Source organism: Eleutherodactylus coqui, chromosome 2, assembly GCF_035609145.1.
Source record: "Eleutherodactylus coqui strain aEleCoq1 chromosome 2, aEleCoq1.hap1, whole genome shotgun sequence".
Lineage (NCBI taxonomy): Eukaryota > Metazoa > Chordata > Amphibia > Anura > Eleutherodactylidae > Eleutherodactylus > Eleutherodactylus coqui.
In genome coordinates, this window is record NC_089838.1 from 63,729,763 (window position 1) to 63,749,021 (window position 19,259).

The 19,259-nt window shown below is 42.7% G+C and overlaps 1 protein-coding gene across 3 annotated transcripts in view; it reads right to left on the minus strand.

Annotated features, from left to right (window-relative positions):
* Positions 1–19,259, minus strand: part of MACROH2A1 (macroH2A.1 histone) — a 61,022-nt gene that overhangs the window by 26,656 nt on the left and 15,107 nt on the right. For 2 of the 3 annotated variants that reach the window (XM_066591063.1, XM_066591062.1), the window contains exons 4-6: positions 16,234–16,431; positions 10,063–10,173; positions 7,810–7,909 (exon numbers count right to left, since the gene is read on the minus strand). In XM_066591063.1, the coding sequence (XP_066447160.1) occupies positions 7,810–7,909; positions 10,063–10,173; positions 16,234–16,431 (409 nt within the window). Of the gene's footprint in view, positions 1–2,603; positions 2,695–7,809; positions 7,910–10,062; positions 10,174–16,233; positions 16,432–19,259 lie in introns of all 3 variants that reach the window. The other variant, XM_066591064.1, reaches the window with a different exon arrangement.

A 19,259-nucleotide genomic window follows, 5' to 3' on the forward strand; every position in this document is an offset into this window, starting at 1 on the left:
GGCGTCTCAGGATGAATTTTCGGGAAGGGCTTAAAAATATAAGCCCTTGCCTGAAAATCATCCTAAAATGTGCAAAAAAAAAAATAAATAAATAAAAGATGTCAGCATAAAGATCGTTCTCCTCTACCACAGCTGTAACAGCTGTGGCAGAGAAGAATGATGTTAGCCTATTGAATTCAATGGAGCCGGCAATACAGCCGGCTCCATTGAAAGCAATGGGCTGCCGGCGAGCGCGGAATTAATTTTCGGGAAGGGCTGAGAGCTGCCCCTGATTGGTCCCTGCGCTGAGCCAATCAGAGGCAGCACTCAGCCATTCATGAATTCATGAATGGGTGTGAGTGAGAGCTGCCTTTGATTGGTGAGGCTGTGACCAATCAGAGGCAGCTCATTCAGCAGGCGGGGATTTTAAATCCACGGCTGCTGAATACTATTCAGAGCAGTTCAGGAGAACTGCCGGCCAGACGAGGCTGAACTCCGGCTGCAGCGGAAAGGTGAGTATACATTTTTTTTTTTTTTTTTTTTTTACACATTTTAGGATGATTTTCAGGTAAGGGCTTATATTTTTAAGCCCTTCCTGAAAATTAATCCCGCGCTCGCCGGCAGCCCATTGCTTTCAATGGAGCCGTCTGTATTGCCGGCTCCATTGAATTCAATGGGCTAACATCGTTCTTCTCTGCCACAGCTGTTACAGCTGTGGCAGAGGAGAACAATCTTTATGCTGACAGTGCGGGGGGGGGGGGGGGGCACTCTTGCCGCTATTGTGGCTTAATAGTGGGACCTGGGAACTTGAGATGCAGCCCAACATGTAGCCCCTCGCCTGCCCTATCCGTTTCTGTGTCGTTCCCATCACTTTCTTGAATTGCCCAGATTTTCACAAATGAAAACCTTAGCGAGCATCGGCGATATACAAAAATGCTCGAGTCGCCCATTGACTTTAATGGGGTTCGTTACTGGAAACGAACCCTCGAGCATCGCGGGAAGTTCGACTCGAGTAACGAGCACTCGAGCATTTTGGTGCTCGCTCATCTCTAGTAAGAATTCAATCAAAACTGTTATTATTTGTAGCTCTGCCCACGGCCACAACTCTTACTGGCACCAGGTCCTCCGTATTTAAGGTCAGGGTAATGGGGGTTTACCTGGTACCGTGTGGTCTTGGCAGCTTAGTTTTTAATTCTCACAGCAGTCAGTCAAGCAGATTATCTTATTGCAGGTGCACATATAGGACATAAATGTAATATATAATCTATATAAGTGCCAGGGCATAAATACAGTGTCCCCGAAAATAAGACCTACCCCAATAATAACCCTACCCTGATTTTTTTTTTCTTGGGGAGGGGTGGGTGGTAATAAGCCCTAGCTACACTAGATAAAAAAAAACAAAAAAACAGCAATACTCACCTAGCCGGCGCCGTCAGGGTCCCTCGTGCTGGTCACTGGCGCTGTGGCAAGCTGCAGAGTGTAATTCTCAGTGTTGACACAGCACTCTCTTGCTGGTAATGGCGCTTTGAATACCCCGCCTCCAGCAAGTGAGTGCTGTGATTGGATCACGAGTACCGTGGCTCAGCTAATCACAGACGACGCTCGATCATTCACATCCATTCAGGGAATGACATCCCTGAATGGCTGTTGTTGGTTCATCGAGCACCAGCTCTGATTGGCTGAGCAACTACCCTCGTGATCCAATCACAGCACTCGCTTGCTGGAGGCGGGGTATTCAAAGCCCTGTTACCAGGAAGAAGGTGCTCTGTCAACACTGAGGATTACACTGCAGCCTGCCGCAGCTCTAGAGATCAGCGGGAGGGACCCAGACGCAGCCGGCTTAGAGAGTGTAAGACACCCCCTGAAAATAAGACACTGTGCCTCTTTTGGGGCAAAAATTAATATAATACAGGGTCTTATTTTTGGGAAAACACAGTAGCACACAATTCCAATGATTAAAGATGCTATGAATGTAAGCAAAAAGCTGCCAAGAAGACATCGGTCAAGACAAATCTCCCTCATATTGATGTTATAGATGGTAGGATCCAGTGCAAGTAAAAGCATCAGGGAAGGAAACAACTGCCACACTGCAATCAAAAGCAAATTCATTGAGAGGATTACAAAAGGAACATAAACCCATCACCTATACATATAAACATGGAAGGAGCCATTTCATGATCAGAAGAAATATTCCTGTGAGTTAAAGGGGTTCTCCCACTTCTAGCTGTTTTCAGAGGGCACTGTACATTACGTAGTGGCCTAGGTTGGTACTGCAGGTCGAATCCTATTGAAGTGAATGGAACTAGGTCTGCAGTATTAACTAAAGCCTCTGTGCAATGTACAGAGCTGTCTGAAAAAAAGCTAGAAGAGAGAAAAGCCATTTAATATCTCAGGCTTGTTAAGATAGAAAGTTGCAGTGATTTCCCAGGAGTATTGGTTCCGAGGATGCAGGCTGGTTTCCTGTATGTGACATGCATTTGTTAATCTCCTCTTGATTAGATCACACTTTGGTAAAAGGCATCAATGCAATACGGATTTGGTTAGCTGGAAAAATTAGTAAGATGTTACTCCTCTGTAACCATGCATGCATATACGAAAAGCTGCAGCACTAAACTTTTCATTACCTACTTCACCACCGGTGTAGAGGTCAGAGCCTGTCGGATGAACGACAGCATCACTTTCGAGGGTGGCAATGTCAGCCTTTACAACTTGCAACTATAATAGGCAAACACATGTACGTCAACCACGTGGGGTAAGGAACACAAAGGACACATAGTATGATTTTACCTCTTGCCTGGTCATCCTACCTTAGAGGCTCAGGGAAGAAGAAAAAGTCATCCAGCTAGCTTTCAGATATAAATCGCAGCAGATCTAAGGTCATGTCAGCCATTCGTACCTCATAATATGTTCAGAGCGGTTTAGTTGATTCATCTTTGGATTCACATTTAGCTATTGATTACTATATTGGTCCTGAAGGAAGGCAAGCTGGTTGTAGGATAAGGCATTATAACCACGTCTTTAACCTTTAGGGTACATTCACATGTAGCAGACTTTGTTGCGGATTTTGAGACAGTTTTTGATGCAGATTTGCTGGCGACTTAACCTTTTCAGTTGAAGGTGTGAATTCTGCTGTGGATCTGCATCAAAATCCACATTGAAACCTGAACCAATGGTGCAGATATTGACATGGATTTCAGTTCGGATTTTCCGCTGCAGAATAGCTGCACCAATTCCACTACATGTGAATGTCCTCTTAAGTCTACTTACTTGATTCTTTCACAACATTGTACCTTTTTAAGAGGACCAGTCACTGATTAACGCACAGACATTATTCCTGAAGAGCCATTTTATTTAGTGCCAGAAACGTTCACCATTTAAATTATTTTGGCCACTAAAAGTATATATCACCATACAATGGAGCTACAGAATTTTCTTAAAAAGGACCCATTCGATCTCCTGACACGTCTCTTTCAGTAAGTGCTTGATTTCCCTTTAAAAAAAATAAATCTTTTTTTCTGTATTGTACTTGTCCCTCTGTTGTTCCTCCTGGAAATCTATAAATAGATTGACAGATGGGCATTACTATTCTGCATGTGAGCAGGTGTGCCCCTACACAGCCTGACAAGGTCTAATCCGTATCAAGGACTGCAGAGACAAACCCTACTGGCAAGGGAAATGATAATGACCTATGTCCAATAGATTCCTACATTTCCAGTACGAAAAACTAGAAGTGCTGAAAATGCGGTAGAAACTCCAGAATTGTTATTTCACTGGTGATGAGTGAGCTAGAAACTGGAGAAAGCAGACAACGAGAAACTCAGCACTACCAAATCATTCTATTCTATGGGTGATGTTTCAATGAAGATGCACCCAAGATGTTTGGGGTCTTTACTTATGCAGGATGTGGTCTATAAACATCAGACCTTTTAGCATTTGTCAAATACCTAATGCAGTATCATTGATTGAGAGAATGTTACCAATGTGTGAATGGCCTTTTTAAAAAGGAGTACTGAGGTTGTGAAGAACAACTATAACAATATTAAAGAGATTGTCCCACTTCTAGCTGCTGTCAGACAGCTCCGTACATTGCACAGTGACCCAAATTGGTACTGCAGGCTGAATCCTATTGAAGTGAATGGACTGCAGCACTAACATCAACCAATGCACAATGTACGGAGATGTTTGAAAACAGCTAGAAGCGGGACAATCCCTTTAAGGCTAGCTTCACTCGTCACAGTAGTGTGCTGCTGTGTGGTCACAAAACGAAAGGAAAAACAGCATCTGATTTACTGCAAACCGCCACAGTCCCATGATGTGGCTATTGGCCATGCAATTTGTACAGGTGAAACATATTTCACGTGTAAAGAAAGACATGGTGTGCGGCCGTGCAGCGTATTACCACAACGTGTGAACTCGGCCCAACTACAACCAGCTGCATTACCTTAATTAAAAACGAAGTGGAAGGGAAAAAAATGCATTGTCAGCCCCTGCAGAAAATTTCTCAATTTTACTCATGACAAGCCAAAATATATTAGGCTATTAGTGATATTCAGTTGCCATCTTCTATCAAGCTTTCTAGATCACAGATCGTGGAGGGATTGTGCCAAGTTTTCAACTTACCCACTATTCAGAATAGAGAATAAGTGTCTGATGGTAGGAAGTCTGATTGCAGGGACCCTAGCTAAGCACAAGAACGGGGGTCCAGTGTCGCGAGATTTCCGCCGGGAGAACCGCCGCGGTTTAAGCCGCGGCGGCTTTGAAGCGGTCCGGACGCTTGCTTTTCCGTTGCAGCCGGCGCTCCCATAGAGGAGAGCGTGGCCGTGACATAAATAAACAAAAAAGAAAAGGTAAATAGACATGCTGCTTATTTTGAAACCGCGGCTGCGGCGGCCGCGGTTTCAGCCGGAACTACTGCAGCGGATTAGCCGTCCCGTGTGGACGAGGTTTCTGAGAAAGCTCGTCCACATGGCTGGCTAATCCCGAGATTAGCGGCCGCGGGCGGATCTGCTGCGGCAAAACTGCGCCAAATCTGCCCTGTGTGAACCCAGCCTTAAGGAAAAAATCTGTACAAATTCCACGCGGAAATTGACATACAGTGCAGACTTTAAATCTGCAGCGCATCAATTATAGCACCAGGTTCAATCTCTTCTAATGGTGGAGTGAATTCTGCTTTAAAATCCGTACCAAATGGTGTGCATTTTGATGCATAATTTGTGCTGTGGAATGTTCGTTGTAGACATTCCACAACAAAATCCACCCCGTGTGATTATAGCCTTAAGAGAGAATACTAATTATGACCTCTCCTCAGGATAGATCATCAATAGTTGATCGGCTGGGGTCCATCACTTGGGACCCTGACCGACCAGCTGATTATAGTGACAATGCCGCAAATACACAGGGGTCGGAGTGGAAGTCTCTACTCTGACCTCTGTGTAGTGACCGGCGCTTGTAATTGCAGACATGGCTCCCATTGATTTCAATGAGAGCTGCACTTGTAGTTACAAGGGCCGGCCACTTGACAGAGGTAGGACCAGAGACTTCCACTCCAACCCCTGCATATTTGTGGCATTGTCACCATAACCAGCTGGTCGGTCGGGGGCCCCAAGTGATGGACCCCAGCCGATCAACTATTGATGACCTATCTTAAAAATAAGTCATCAGTAGTATTCTCCCTGGAAAATCCCTTAAAGCTACATAGCCGAGTACACAGCCACCGAGATGGACAGCCCTTCTCCTTTGCCTGGCACACATCAGTACACATTATCATTTTGTAGTAATGTTGCTTGCTCTTAGACGAGTTATAATTTATTTCCTTGGGCTCTCTTATCTTCTAGGACTTTGCTGGAACATATCCAAGTGTTTCTTTGCCGGCTCCTTTGAGAAGATGAATGCAGCTACTTGTAAGGGGGACGGCTCCTTATCATTGCATTCATGGCCAGCAAGTTTCTCAGCTGTAACGCATAGCTGAAAAGGAATAGACGGGCTTTTAAAGAGTACCTGCGCTTTTACCACGGGCCGTTTTTGTCTCCTTCCGTCTCCTTTCATCTGCCAGAAGGAGCTAAAAACAGAAGTGCTCCAAGGGTGCAGGTACTCTTTAAATATGTTTTACTATTAAAAGCACCCTAAATTTGTTAATTATTAGGGATGAGCGAGTATACTCGCTAAGGCACTACTCGCTCGAGTAATGTGCCTTAGCCGAGTATCTCCCCGCTCGTCCCAAAAGATTCAGGTGCCGCCGCGGGGAGCTGCGGGGGAGAGCGGGCACGAACGGAGGGGAGATCTCTCTCTCCCGCCCGCTCTCCCCTGCTCCCCACCGCAACTCACCTGTCAGCTGCGGCGGCCCCTGAATCTTTAGGGACGAGCAGGGAGATACTCGGCTAAGTCACATTACTCGAGCGAGTAGTGCCTTAGCGAGTATACTCGCTCATCCCTATTAATTATACATAATGAAAAAGAATTAAAATCACCTGCTCTTCATGTAAAAAAAATAATAATTACAGTTACACCTTAAAGGCGCGTCACTAACTTTTTCCAATCCACTGGTCAAACATTGTCATTGAAGCCTGTACAGTTCGATGCCCGAAGACGATACTGTGATGTCCGTCATGTACTGCAGTACTGGTTTTAGCCAGCAGATGGTGTTGTTGTATAATGGCAGAAAGAGAGAGCCCATTATGGAAACCCTGAATCCAATGGAAAGGGTAAAGTACGTTGTGTCTACACCAGTAGTAGAATTTTTATAACAAACCCTAAACTAGTAACGTTGACTGTTTTTTCTTCAGCTAGAAGGTAAAATTGAGAAATGATCTTTTGCAAGACAGACTGCAAATAAATACCATAAGCAAAAAGAGAGAACACAGCAGCTAACAGTGTGAGATAACTCTAGAACAGAATGGCAGAATTCGTTCACCATATTCGGGAATGCCCATCTTTAGAATCGCTCCCTTTAGAAGCTCTACAAGTAATCCTGAGACTCCCTACTGACATCACAGCGCCATTATAGTAGACTGTATCCTGTGTATAAACTATTATAGAGGTTCTAGATTTATCAAAACTGGTACAAAAGAAGGATTGAGAAGTTGTCAATAGTAACCATTCAGATTCTACCTCTCGTTCTCAACAGGCCCTCCTGATTGCTTTCTGTGGGCCGCTCCTCGTTCTCAGCATTTTTCATTAAAGGAGCTGTCCTAAAAATTAAGTTATTTTCTATCCACAGGATGTGGGATAACCATCTGACCATTGGGACCTCCATCAGCACTAAAAACGGGGGGCTTAAAGGTCCCCAAATAAATGGAGCAGTGGTCACACATGTGCACCGCTGCTCTATTAATTTCAATGGAACTGCCAGAATTAGTCAAGTGCTTCAATTGGACTATCTCCAGCAGTCCCAACTAAATAAATGGAGCTGCGGTGCACAGACTCACTCACCACTCCATTTATTTGGGACCTTTAGGACCCCTATTCTCAAAATTGCTGAGAGCCCCAGCAGTCAGACCCCCACCAATCAGATACTTGTCCTGTATTCTGTGGATAGGGGGTAACTTTATTTAGTGGAACAGCCCATTTAATCTTCCATGATGATTTCTCCATTCACAGAACACAGGCTTCTGTTTCAGGTACCTTTATGTTACTGACAGGGCTTTTAAAAGGGAGCAATTAAAATATACATATTTTTCAAATTGTCTATAGTGTAGTCCCCAAGTATAATACTCCAAATAGGTAGTTAATTGTAACTAAAATAGATCCATTTGGGTTATCCAAATTAAACAATTTTGAAATCTAGAATTATCTCACAACCATTAGCCATTACAAAACCCAGGTCCCATTTACCTATATCATCTTTAAGGTCAATGTCAGCATTGGTAGGGTTGATAACAGCCTCCACCTCAAATCCGGCTAAATTACTGATTTCACTGTGAATAAGGTTCAGCTGCAAAGAAAAGCATGAGCGGGGAAGTAGTAAAGCAGCGGGAAGAGATCAGGATAGCAGCAAAGTAGCAAGCGACAGAGCTGGATGCAAGGAGATTACAAATACAAGACAGGTTACGGAGAGAATACTGCTGCGCTTAGTATGCTGACTGCTCCTAGGAAGGAACAACTCACGCATCTGACAGTCAGCATATAGTAACTCTCCAATAGCCTCAACAAAGTCATGCAGTGCATTACTAGGAGCTGGAGGTCATGAGCACTGGGTCTCCAATAGAAGAACCCGACCATCTACCCGTCAGATGTGTGTATTTATAATTGTACTGCTGTTATTACCCGCGCTAATCTCCTATAATGATCCAGATTTAAATTTTAGAGCAAACATCAGGACTGGATATTATTGGCTGGCTTAAGCATATTTAACCCTTTAATGACGCGGCCCTTTGTTTTCTTTCATTTTAGTTTTTTCCTCCGCCCTTTTAAAAAAATCGTAATTCCATTATTTATTCATTGACGTTGCTGTATGAGGGCTTGTTTTTTACATGATGAGTTGTATTTTTCAATGGTACTATGAAATGTACTGAAAAACGTTAAAAAATTCTAAGTGGAGTAAATTGAAAAAAAAAAAAAAACGACATTCCGCCATCTTTCAGTGCATCTTGTTTCTACGGCGCACAAACTGCAACAAAAATGACCTGATAACTTTATTCTATGGGTCAGTACTAGAGATGAGCGAGTATACTCGCTAAGGCACATTACTCGAGCGAGTAGTGCCTTAGCAGAGTATCTCCCAGCTCGTCTCTAAGGATTCGGGGGCCAGCGCCGGTGACAGGTACGTTGCGGCGGGTAGCAGGGGGGAGGGAGGGAGAGAGAGAGATCTCCCCTCCGTTCCTCCCCGCTCTCCCCCGCCGCTCCCCGCCCCCCAAATCTTTAGAGACGAGCAGGGAGATACTCGGCTAAGGCACTACTCACTCAAGTAATGTGCCTTAGCGAGTATACTCGCTCATCTCTAGTCAGTACGATTACTACGATACCAAATTTATAGTTAAGACATTTGATTTTTTTAAATTATTTCGGCGTCCAATAACTTTTTTCATTTATGTGTCGAGGTAGTTGTGCGAGGGCTCATTTTTTGCAGGGGTTCCCTTTAATATATGTTGGTACCATTTCAGAATACATACAACTTTTTGAACGCTTTTTACTGCATTTTTTCTGGGAGACAGGGTGACTAAAAAGTGCATATCTGGCGTTCTTTATTTTATTTACATATAGCCAGAGTGGCAAAAATTGATCTGTAAAAGTGATTTCCCTTTTAATTAGAATATATATCCTGGTTCGTACTTTGCCTATATGCATTGGAAACTTAGGCCCAAGGAGAGCTTAGTCGATTAAGGCTGGGTTCCCACAGGGCGGATTCCCGATGGAAACCCTGCGGTTTGGACGCAGCGAAAAACTGCAAGATTTCCGCCGGGAGAACCGCTGCTTCAAAACCTGCGGCGAAAACCCCGCTCTTCCGCTGTGGCTGGCGTTACCATAGAGGAGGCCAAAGCGGAAAAAAAAAGACATGCAGCGGTCGGCAAATCCGCGCCACAGCGGCAGCTTCTGCCGGCTTAGCCACAGCAGATTTGCCGTCCCATGTGGACGAGATTTCTGAGAAATCTCTTTCACGTGGCTGGCTAATCCCGGGATTAACGACAGCATGCTGATTTGCTGCGGCGAAATCCGCGTAAACCCAGCCTTAGACTGGGTCCCATATGAATAAGGGACGTGGCAGATGGGCCCACATGTTTTGATCTAAAATGCACTAGGAACCTTGCATTTTTATGCGGTTAGTAAATATAACATTTATGCAATGTGCAATGGCTTACATGCACCTGTGCATTTAATTCAGTTGTAGGAAGGTCTGACTGAATTTGTTTTTTGTTGCATTTGGACATAAGCCTAAGTGGCCGGCTCCGGATGACAGTTTCAGCATATCATAAGTCTCATTTCTGCCTCACTTTGCTGTTAATTGGTGGTCTCGTATATTTATGTATTTTACACTTATTATTTTTAATTTAATCTACAGGGTAAAGTCCAGCAGAGTGGAGGTCCCTGTAGTAACTGCCTGATAATATTTCTGCTTAAATCATATATATATTAGACAATAGCACATACCTTTTGTCCAAGGAAAAGACTTTTGGTGGAAAGGATTGTGAATCCATCTGCTGGGGTCCCTTCTGTTGTGCTGTCGGCACTTGCAGCTTTGCTGACTTCTCCTTGCTTCTTCTGAACACATACAAAAATATAAATAGTCTACTAGCTGCACCTTAGGGATATATAATCACAGAAATCACAAACTAGAAACTGAGAAGCCTGAAAGAATCAACCAACTTGGTGGATAGATGAAAAGATGCCGATTCTTGAATAGCTCATTTTTAAGTCGATTTCAATGGAATCCCTTGCAGTAAGCCACCGATGGTCTGTACTTGCATGCTGGGACTCGTAAGTCGTGCGATATAGGCGCATGTAAGTGAGTGCCCAGTCAATAATGAGGGGGGGGGGGCTAGAGTGCGGGCAAGTATGATGGAAATACATTATGGTGCTGTGGGGATGTGACTGATTCACTTTAATCTAGAACCATCATTTTACCACAGCTCACAGCACAAGAAAACACTACAAGATGTTGAGTAATTCATTGCCCCTTTATACACCAAAGGAAGGCACATCATACCAGTATTAGAATTCTTTTTAATAAGTAGTCTCTCTAATTATTGTGTTTTAGACAATTCATACTGACTAATACATGCAGACTAATGAGGGGCAATCACCCCAAAACAGCTGTCTGTGTATGGTATTCTGGCTTTGGCTCACAATTTCCAGTCATGGTTAGACTTTTTAAACAAGTTTAACCCCTTAGTGACCAAGCCTGTTTGCGCCTTAATGACCAGGCCAAATTTTGCAAATCTGACATGTGTAACTTTTACATGGAATAACACCCTAAAGGTTTTGCATATCCAAGTGATTCAGACCTTGTTTTTTCGCCACATGTTGTACTTTATGTAGGCGGTAAAAATAGATCGATAGAATTTGTGTATATTTATTAAAAGCGCCAAAATTGGGAACATTTTGAAAAAAAACCTGTCATTTTTTCACATTTCCAACTGCAATATCTCAAATATGAGCAAACATAACATAGAAATTTTTGATAAGATATATTTTTCCATCTGTTTACTTTATCCTGGGCGCACATTGGAAAAGCTGTAGTTTTTTTTTTAACCATTTAGGGGGACGTACAAATTTAACATTACTTATTAACATTTTGAGGAACACTTTATTTTCCTGAACCAATCCTAGATTGCAAAGGCTAATAGGTGTCAGAATGATAGATACCCTCACAAATGACCCCCATTTTAAAAACTACACCCCTTAATGTATTCACTGAGGGGGGCCGTGAGTATTTTGACCCCACAGTTTCTTTTCAGAAATTAATGCAATTTAGACAAGAAAAAATAAAATTTCATATTTTTGCAAATACGTTAATTTTAAACACAGGATTTTTTTTCTATAATGCACATGAAAATGAGGATTTACACCCCAAAATGGATACCCCCGTTTGTCCTGTGTTTAGAAATATACCCATTGTGGCCCTAATCTTCTGTCCGTATGCACAACTGGGACCAAACCGAAAGGAGCAGCCGGTGGCTTTCAGATCAGACATTTTGCTTGAAGGCGTTTTAGGCCCCATTGCCCACTTGTAGACCCCTTGATCGGCCAAAACGCGGAGGGCCCCCACAAATGACCTCATTTTGAAAACTAGATCTCTTAGCGAATTTATCTAGCGGTGTACTGCGTATTATGACCCCACAGTTTTTGAATGAATCAAATCAAAGCAGAAGTAAAAAATTGCGATTTGATTTTTTTAAATCAATTATGTCATTGTAAAAATAGTTGTTTTTTTCTACAGCACACATATGAATGAAGACTTTCACCTGAAAATTGACCCCTCCTGTTTGTGCCGTGTTCAGAAACATACCCATTGTTGCCCTAATCTTCTGCCTGTATGCACAACAGGGCACAAACCGAAAGGAGCAGCCGGGGGTTTTTAGAACAGATATTTTGCTTGGAGATGTCTTAGGCCTCATTGCACACTTGTGGGAACCCTTAATCTGCCAAAACAATAGAGAACCCCCACAAATGACCCCATTTTAAAAACTAGACCCCTTAATGAATTCATCTAGGGGTGTACTGCGTATTTTTACCCCACTGTTTTTGAATGAATTGAAACAAAGCAGAAGGAAAAATTAAGATTATTGTTTTTTTGGCAATCGTGTCATTTTAAAAATAGGTTTTTTTTTGTACAGCATACATAGAAATAAAGACTTTCACCCCAAAATGGATACCCCCGTTTGTCTGGTGTTCAGAAACATACCCATTGTGACCGTAATCTTCTGTCTGGAAGAACAACGGGGCCCAAACTGAACGGAGCGTCAAACTTTAACTGTCTTAACTTTTACGTGATCGCCATTATCCATTGGATAATGGAGATCACGTGACCGCTCACCTCAGCCCCCCCCCCCCCCCCGTGACATCTCCACGCGCTCGGTTACCTTTAGTAGCCAAGAGCCAGGAGATTTAAAATTTTCTCTTGCCCTCACCAGCTTCTGCGCTTGCGCCTGCCATTTTGCGCATGCGCCAAAACTGGGGAAAGGTCCGCGGATAAGGATCAGGGGACATCACCGGTGCCTTGGTTAAGTAATTTCACCTCCCCTCACGGATTGGATCCCTGACGGGAGGTGAAAATTGAGCTATTTTTTACTTATATGTGATCGTCATTATCCATTGGATTACGGCGATCACATAACTGGGAAAAGTGTACCATGGTACCCCATGAAATCTCCAGGCTCTTGGCTACATTTAGTAGCCAGGTGCAGGGAGATTTTAAATTACCCTGCCAATCTGCGGCTTTTGCGCCTGCGTCCGCCATTTAGGCGATGGACGCGTGCACAGAAGCCAGGGTAAGGTCCGCGGATAAATCCAGAAGCCTTAGGTACCTAATTTCATCTCCCCTCGTGGATATGATACAAACTTTTTTTTAAAAACTTTTTAAAGTTTTTTAAACTTTTACATGATCGCTGTTATCCATTGGATAGCAGCGATCATGTGACCGGGAACCACATACAGCGGCTCCCGGTGACAGCTCCCTGCTCTCGGCTACTAAAACTTTACCCTTTTTAAACTTTTCAGTGGCTTTAACGCGATCGCGTGACCGGGGGTGGGGTCCCACGGCCCGGGATGACAGCTCCATGCTGTTGGCTACCTCCGGTAACCGGCAGCATGGAGCTGTCACGTCCTGAGCCTGCAGGGCTGTCATTCCCAGAGGAGGCATGTTTTTACGTCCTCTGGGAATTAAGCCCAGCAGGCCAGGACGTAAAAAGGCAATGGGCTGGTCACTAAGGGGTTAACAGTGACTTGTAGAAATGCTGCCTTCCAATAGGTAGCGCTGCAGAGATATTGTTCCATCTTCCCATTTGCATATTTTCCTGAGGAGCACAGATGTCTTAAAAGGTGTGAGGAGACTTATAAGTGCTTTCCGGGGGAAGCAATACCCTTCCTGGCCCACATCTATGGGCTTCTCACTAGCCAAGCCAGAATCCTACTGCACATTGTTGAGGGGCAAACACCCCGAAACAGCTGTCTGTGGATGGGTTCTGGCTTTGGCTTACAATTCCCAGCCATTGTTACAAGACTTGCTTAAAGAGGTTAACATCGACTTGCAGGAATGCTGTAATCCAATAGGTGACGCTGCAGAAGTATTGCTCCATCTTCCCATAGATAATTCATAGAATCATATAGAACTTACATTTAAAGAGATCTGTCATTTCTCCTGACATGTCTGTTCTGGTAAATGCTTGCAATCACCATGAAATAAAAATTGTTTTGTAGGTGTCATTACTTTGTTAAAGGGGTTGTCTCACGCCAAAACAGGTTGTTTTTTTTTCAATAGGCCTCCCGTTCGGCGCAGGAAAAACCCAAAGGATGGGTTAAAAAAAAAAAAAGATATATTACTTACCCGAATCCCCGCTCTGCGACGACTTCTTTCTTCCTTCTCCAAGATGGCCGCCGGGATCTTCACCCACGATGCACCGCGGGTCTTCTCCCATGGTGCACCGTAGGCTCTGTGCGGTCCATTGCCGATTCCAGCCTCCTGATTGGCTGGAATCGGCACACGTGACGGGGCGGAGCTACGATGACGACGCGGGACCAGCTCTCCGGCACGAGCGGCCCCATTCACAAGGCAGAAGACCGCACAGCGCAAGCGCGTCTAAAAACGCCAGAAGACAGCGAATTTAGACGGATCCATGGCGACGGGGACGCCAGCAACGGAGCAGGTAAGTGAATAACTTCTGTATGGCTCATAATTAATGCACGATGTATAGTACAAAGTGCATTAATATGGCCATACAGAAGTGTATAACCCCACTTGGTCCTTTTACACACTAACATAATCTTTCAAGTGGCCAAAATATTGAAAGATTTTGTGATGTATTTGCATAAAGTGTTAATGGACTTAATGTCCATTAACACTATCATCTTCATTTGCATGTAAAAGGGCCTTTAACCCCTTAATGACACGACCCAAATGGGCTTAAGGATGCAATGATTTTTTGCGGATTTTCTTCTCCATTTATCAAAAGTCATAACTTTTTTATTTTTCCGTCGACGCGGCCTTATAAGGGCTTGTTTTTTGTGTGGCGAACTGTAGTTTTTATTAGTACCACTTTTGGGTACATAGACTATATTGTAAAACTTTTATTATTATTTTTTATGATACCAGGTAGACAAAACGCATCAATTCTGCCATAGATTTATTTTTTTTACAGTGTTAATCATGCAGCATAAATGACACAATCTATTTTTTCTGCGGGTCAGTACGGTTACAACGATACCAAAATTCTTACATTTTTTTTAGGTTTTTCCACTTTTCTGCAATAAAAACCCTTTTTTTGGAAATTTTTTTTTTCTAAAATCACTGCATTCAAAGTCCTGTAAAATTTAAATATTTTTATGTATGGGGCTTTGTAAGGGCTTATTTTTTGCGAGACGAGCTGTAGTTTTTATTGGCACCATTTTTGGGGTACATATGGTTTTTTTGAATCACCTTTATTGCGATTTTAGGGAGGCAGAATGCTAAAAATTAGCATTTTGCGTCAGTTTTTTTTAACGCTTTTTTTCGTGCACAGTCAAAAGCATGTGCAGCTTATTGTACGTGCCGTTACGGACAGGACAATACCAAATATGTAGGGTTTTAATTTTTTTAACTTTTTTTTATGCTAATGGGTTTTTTTACTTTTTTTTAAATTCATTTTTTTTTTTTAAACACAACTTGTGTCCCTCTGAGGGACTTACAACACTGCCCTGATGATCGCTGTGATAAGGCATGGCAAGGCTACTGCCCTGCCTTATCGCTTATACAGCAATCTCAGGCACTGGCAACACAGGACGCCAGTATCTGGCGTCCCGTTGCCATGGCAACAGCCCAGGCTCTCTGCGATTATATAGCGCGCTACCTCTGTGAACCCTTCAAATGCTGCGATCTACTGACAGCTGGCTCCCGCTGCGGGATAGCGCGAGATCATATGTGATCTCGTGCTATCCCTATGACGTAAGGGTACGTCATTTTGCGGGAAGTACCCCGTTCCCATGACGTACCCTTATATCATGGGGAGGGAAGGGGTTAATCATCACCTTTTTCCTCCAGGAGTTGTTTGCGGAGTTGGGCGGGTGTTTGAACTAATGTTCAGCTGAGTAAACATCTGCCAGCAGATTCTATTTATGCGGAGCTAAAACCCATCTTTCAAACGAAAAGTGCAGGATGCCCGCATTTACATCTAACGATTATCGCTCATTTTCGGCTGTCTGAATGAATTTTGAGCGATAATCGTTGCATGTAAAAGGGCCTTTACCTACTGGAAATGTATGAATAAACAGACAATTGGGTTTTATCATTCATCCTGTCACCAGAGTGTTTCCCTACACAGTGTAACAGTGTCAGAATGTGAAGGGACAGGCCCCATCGAGGAACGTAATGGTAAAGCACTATTGGCAATCAACTCATAAATTTCCAGAAGGAATAACAAAAAGTATAAGGCAAAGTTCTAAAAACATACGTTTCAAAATTGTTCTTTTATGAGGAATGGAAGCATTTCCAAATAGACACATCAGGAGAGCTGACGGCTCCCTTTGAGGAAGTCCAGAACATAATGGCCTCCACCCTGCTACTTAACATAATTATGTACTAATATCTTATTGACTATCATCACCATAAGAGAAGTATAAGTGACATACCTTGGATTTTCTCACCCCCTTTTTGGCACCGGGCTTCTTTGCCATTGACTTTTTGAGTGAAGTAGCTTTGGCTTTCTTTGCTGGTGGTGGTGTGATAATAGCTTCCAGTTTTCCTTTGCTTCCCCGCTTCTTTGCCAGCAGCTCAGGGTGAATATTTGGTAATACCCCACCACTTGCTATTGTGACACCTTTTAGCAACTGAAAAGACATTTAAATCAAGTTAGCATGAAATTTCTCTAAGAATTAAATATAAAACTGCTCCTTAAAACAAACCCAAGGCTTTGATAAGACCGCCAGTTACCCAGAGCGGATTTTCAGTTCCAATGTACATTATGCACACATATCATTTTCTGTATTGCCAATATTGCTCTTCTTTTAGCTTAGGAAACCCTTTTACACGGAACGATTATTCTTCAGATTCTTGCTGGATCACGGGACTCTGAAGACAACCGTTCCGTGTAAATGTCTGCACAATCTAAACAGCGAACGATACTTTATTGATCGCTCGGATCGTACAGGCATAAAAGTCGATTGGCCTGTTTATCTATGAATCTCGGCCTGCTTACTGTGAATGGAGGCGGCCAGGAACAATCTCCGTCCTGCACTGCCTCCATTCACTGAGTGATGATCGCTCCTGTGTTAAAGCGTGATTGATTATCGCTGGGACACCTGCCAGCCACTTAAGCAGTGGTCTTGTGTACAAACACCCTTACATATTATGTCACTTATAACAGTAGTTAATTTTGCACTTACTGCTCGAATTAAGGATAGTAGTTTGTAACACTAGCCGGGCTATCAGAAATTTATGCCCAACCACTTTCTATGTTCTCTATCTGCCTATTGATCTAGTTTTCTCTCATAGCCAGACCCCTGTGCCCCACTGCATCCTGGGAGGTAGGAATGCAAACACCTTTTAGGGTTTCCATTTCTTACGATAGAGGTTCTGGTCTGGGTGAATGCCGATATTACATGATAAGACAATATTGAGGAAAAATACACATTCCTACAAAAATGTTTTCTTGATAAAAAAAAAACAAAACAAAAAACTTCAAAATATTATTTTATATATATATATATATATATATATATATATATATATATATATATATATATATATATATATAAATAATAATCTTTATTTGTATAGCGCCAACATATTCCGCAGCGCTTAAATAAATATATATATAAAAAATAATACATAATACGTCAGAGGAGCCACTTCTAAATGCATACACTATGTACAGTCCAAACGTGACAGACTTACTGAGAGCTTAGACGTTTCAGAAGCCCCCCTCAATGAGGATAGGGACATTGTGATGCAGGACCTGTATGACACAAAGCCCCCACATTGTAATCTGCAGAGACATCACATAGCAAGTTCATAGCGCTATTTTCTGCTCAAGCTGGACCCCAAGGCAATTCTTACAATCATTCTAGATTAGAGTTACTAAAATTGCAAAACAATAATCCCAATCTACAAATGTGCATAACATGTTGTGGGGATAGAAGGCTTTACATTATCTGCACATTTACTGTTTATTTCCTGCACTATACAAATTTTTGCAGATCGTGGAGGTTTCTAAACATATTTACAGGCGTATGCAAGCAGGAAAATGAGAATTATACACCGCAGGGAGGTGTGGAAGAGACCACTTTCACTTAGGCCCCCAGTCCACGGGCGTTGCGGTATCCCGCGGTGGTTCGCCGCCGCCCGGGAGCAGGAGCCAGCAGACAGATAGGCTGACCGCGGAGAATCGTGGCAATTCGCAGCATGCTGCGAATTGCCGGTTGCGAGCGGAGAATCGCAATGATTCTCCACTCATGGACACAAGGCCGGCGCTTTCCATAGCAATGCTATGGAAAGCTTCAGACAGCGTGATTCGCCGGCGATTTACTGCCAGCGAAATCACGCCCGTGGACAGGGGGCCTAAATAATATAGATCACAAATATACTACTGACTTCTGAAAAAGAACCATAACAATTTATTCTTTAAAACATCATTATTATGTAGGCGGTCGTTTTATCTATAGACTGACCTTTGAACAACTGCAGATCAGGAAACATTTTTAAGGGTGTGAATTAGACAACACTGTATGGAATATGTATTTTTGTACATTTTTATCGCTCCAATTAAATAAAAAAAAGTGGTGAACATGTGGTCTCGAGACCGAAAAAAACTGTAAAACATGTAATACCTGAAACTGCTGTGAAAGTAGATACTCTACACTGAGCTATGGACTGTAATTTGTGATTAAATTATGATATTTATAGTTCTACTCAGATTTCTAAAAAAAAAAAACCAAAAAATCAAAAACCAAAAACCTGTTTAGCCGTTACTGAACATTAAATATTTTATTGGAATCACTTAAATGTTGGAGAATGTTTCTTAAATAATGAAATCCAAATAGTTTATCAAAAGCGAGTTGATGACTAATACAACAGCGCCATCTAGTGTTCAGCAGTAATTCACACTGTGCGCCAACACTGTTTAACCCCCCAATCAATCACATTGAAATTGAAAAAGTCCTGCTGAAAATCTCTATCTTTTTAAATCACACCGTAGATTTAAAAATGTACGTTTCATATAAATATAGCTGGCGCACAACTGAGGTGCATTTTAAACTCTTAGCGGCATAACCAATTTTAGTCTTAAGGACCAATAAAATCCACCCTCCATGTTTTAGCAGTCATAGCTTTTTAACTTTTGCCTTTTTTCAATGTAGTTGAATGAGAGCTTGCTTTTTGGTGGAGTAGTTGTTTTTACATTGGGGCCACACTGATTGTGTGAACCCATCTATGGTTTCTGTCTTGGGATTCGTCTGCAATGCTTGCCAGAATCTTGTTTTACAAATAATAGTCAGAGAGGTAGGTATAGGTGTGTGCGTCCCCTTGGTCAGATTTGAACCTACAACTCCAGCACTGCAATGCAGCAGCGCTAACCACTGAGCCATCAAACTTGTCTGTTCTGCTCCAGAGAAGAGGGAAGAACAGCAAGAATAAACACAAAGAGGGCATAAAAAAACAT